General features: G+C 47.4%; 1 protein-coding gene across 2 annotated transcripts in view; it reads left to right on the plus strand.

Annotated features, from left to right (window-relative positions):
* The window catches only part of LOC123482303 (protein TRACHEARY ELEMENT DIFFERENTIATION-RELATED 7A-like), a 38,363-nt gene extending 36,500 nt beyond the window's left edge, over positions 1–1,863 (plus strand). For both annotated transcript variants that reach the window (XM_045209571.1, XM_045209570.1), the window contains exon 3: positions 1,623–1,863. In XM_045209571.1, the coding sequence (XP_045065506.1) occupies positions 1,623–1,755 (133 nt within the window). In that variant the 3' untranslated portion in view covers positions 1,756–1,863. The remainder of the gene's footprint in view (positions 1–1,622) is intronic.
* The last annotated feature ends 637 nt before the right edge of the window (positions 1,864–2,500 follow it).

A 2,500-nucleotide genomic window follows, 5' to 3' on the forward strand; every position in this document is an offset into this window, starting at 1 on the left:
GGGGGGTGGGAGGGCAGTGCAAATAGTCCGGGTAGCCATGATTAGCTGTTCAGGAGTCTTATGGCTTGGGGGTAGAAGCTGTTGAGAAGTCTTTTGGACCTAGACTTGGCACTCTGGTACCTCTTGCCGTGCGGTAGCAGAGAGAACAGTCTATGACTAGGGTGGCTGGAGTCTTTGACAATTTTGAGGGCCTTCCTCTGACACCGCCTGGTATAGAGGTCCTGGATGGCAGGAAGCTTGGCCCCAGTGATGTACTGGGCCGTACGCACTACCCTCTGTAGTGCCTTGCGGTCGGAGGCCAAGCAGTTGCCATACCAGGCGGTGATGCAACCAGTCAGGATGCTCTCGATGGTGCAGCTGTAGAATGTTTTGAGGATCTGAGGACCCATGCCAAATCTTTTCAGTCTCCAGAGGGGGAATAGGCTCTCCTAAACAGGTGTTCTACTCCAATAGCCAGCTCCTCTCCTAAACAGGTGTTCTACTCCGCTAGCCAGCTCCTCTCCTAAACAGGTGTTCTACTTTGCTAGCCAGCTCCTCTCCTAAACAGGTGTGCGTTTCTTTCCCATACAGATTATACACTGAGGGCCAACATCTCCTTGAAGGAGAAATGATAGATCACACAATAAAGAAATTAAAGCACAAAATATGTGGTAGTTAGGGAGAGGTAGACAGAGAGATGGAGGGAGAGGGAGTGAATGTGTGTGGAGAGAGAGAGAGAGAGAGAGAGAGAGAGAGAGAGAGAGAGAGAAGCTCTGTAGAGGTCAATGGGAGTTAATTCCTGAGGTGTTGCATCCTCGTTGTTCATTAGCAGTATTGACAGGCCTGTGATTCATTCATTGCTTTCTCAAGAGAGCCTGCATCCATCACATAAGAGGATAAAAAAACAAAAGAATAACAATAAAAACTGAAGGACTAAAAAGCACCCTGAGGAAAAAGCAAAGCTAAAAAGGTGTTTTTTAAGATCTCTTTATTTGCTCTCTCCTCCTGTTATCTCTTATGGCCTCACTCCCACCTCCTTTCTTCTCTCATTCCTCCCCTCCTCCTCTCTTTCTCCCCTGGTCTCTGCTCCAGAACTGCCATAATTCTTTCCTCTGTTCTCTCCTACCGTCTTGTTACCCTGTGCATGCCTAGGAATTCATATAATGGCATAATTTTCTCCAATAATCAATTATTTGTCTATGTGGACTGCCGTTTGATGACACAATGTCACGAAACCTCACCTCTTCTCCTTACTGTTCCCTCTCTTCCAGGACTCTGAAGCTGTCTCACCTCACCTCTTCTCCTTACTGTTCCCTCTCTTCCAGGACTGAAGCTGTCCCACCTCACCTCTTCTCCTTACTGTTCCCTCTCTTCCAGGACTGAAGCTGTCCCACCTCACCTCTTCTCCTTACTGTTCCCTCTCTTCCAGGACTCTGAAGCTGGCCCACCTCACCTCTTCTCCTTACTGTTCCCTCTCTTCCAGGACTCTGAGGCTGTCTCACCTCACCTCTTCTCCTTACTGTTCCCTCTCTTCCAGGACTGAAGCTGTCCCACCTCACCTCTTCTCCTTACTGTTCCCTCTCTTCCAGGACTCTGAGGCTGTCTCACCTCACCTCTTCTCCTTACTGTTCCCTCTCTTCCAGGACTCTGAAGCTGGCCCACCTCACCTCTTCTGGCTGTACTGAAGGACCTCACACCAAAAATGCTTTGCTAAAGCTGGTAAAATGGAACCAAATCAACTGTTCAATGGATTTGGTCCCCTTCAACCAGCTGTAGCTGTGCATTGATCACTCCAAACCACTGAGGAGAGAGACAAAGAATGGCTGGCAGACACACCAAGACTGACTCACTGACCAGAGAACAGCGCTCACCAGAGGGCAGCTGTAACAGAGACACTGTGTGAGGAATGGACACTACTGACCTGAGAACAGCGCTCACCAGAGGGCAGTTATAAAAGAGACACTGTGCACTGTGTCAGGAATTGACACCACTGACCAGAAAACAGGACTCACCAGAGGGCAGCTGTAACAGAGACACTGTGTCCGGAATGGACATCACTGACCAGAGAACAGCGCTCACCAGAGGGTAGTTATAAAAGAGACACTGTGTCAGGACACACTAACCAGGAGCAGAAATGTGTGAGCCCAAAAGGGAACCAACAGACTTTAAATACAGTTTAACCTTTCTGTACACTAGAAGGATATAGATGTGTTTTGTTATACAACAGTCAAGGTAAGTATTTATTTCATTACTATGTATTATTATGTTTTACTGTCTATAGCATAATATCCTTTCAAACTGACTGGAAGGGGACATGAGAGGTTATATAAGTAAAGCAACGGTTCTCTCTCTCTCTCTCTCTTCTCTCTCGCTCTCTCTTTTCTCTCTCTCTTTTCTCTCTCTTCTCTCTCTCTCTATTTTCTCTCTCTCTTTTCTCTCTCTTTCTCTCTCTCTCTATCTCTCTCTCTCTCTCTCTCTCTCTCTCTCTCTCTCTCTCTCTCTCTCTCTCTCTCTCTCTCTC

This window comes from Coregonus clupeaformis, chromosome 30 (assembly GCF_020615455.1).
Source record: "Coregonus clupeaformis isolate EN_2021a chromosome 30, ASM2061545v1, whole genome shotgun sequence".
Lineage (NCBI taxonomy): Eukaryota > Metazoa > Chordata > Actinopteri > Salmoniformes > Salmonidae > Coregonus > Coregonus clupeaformis.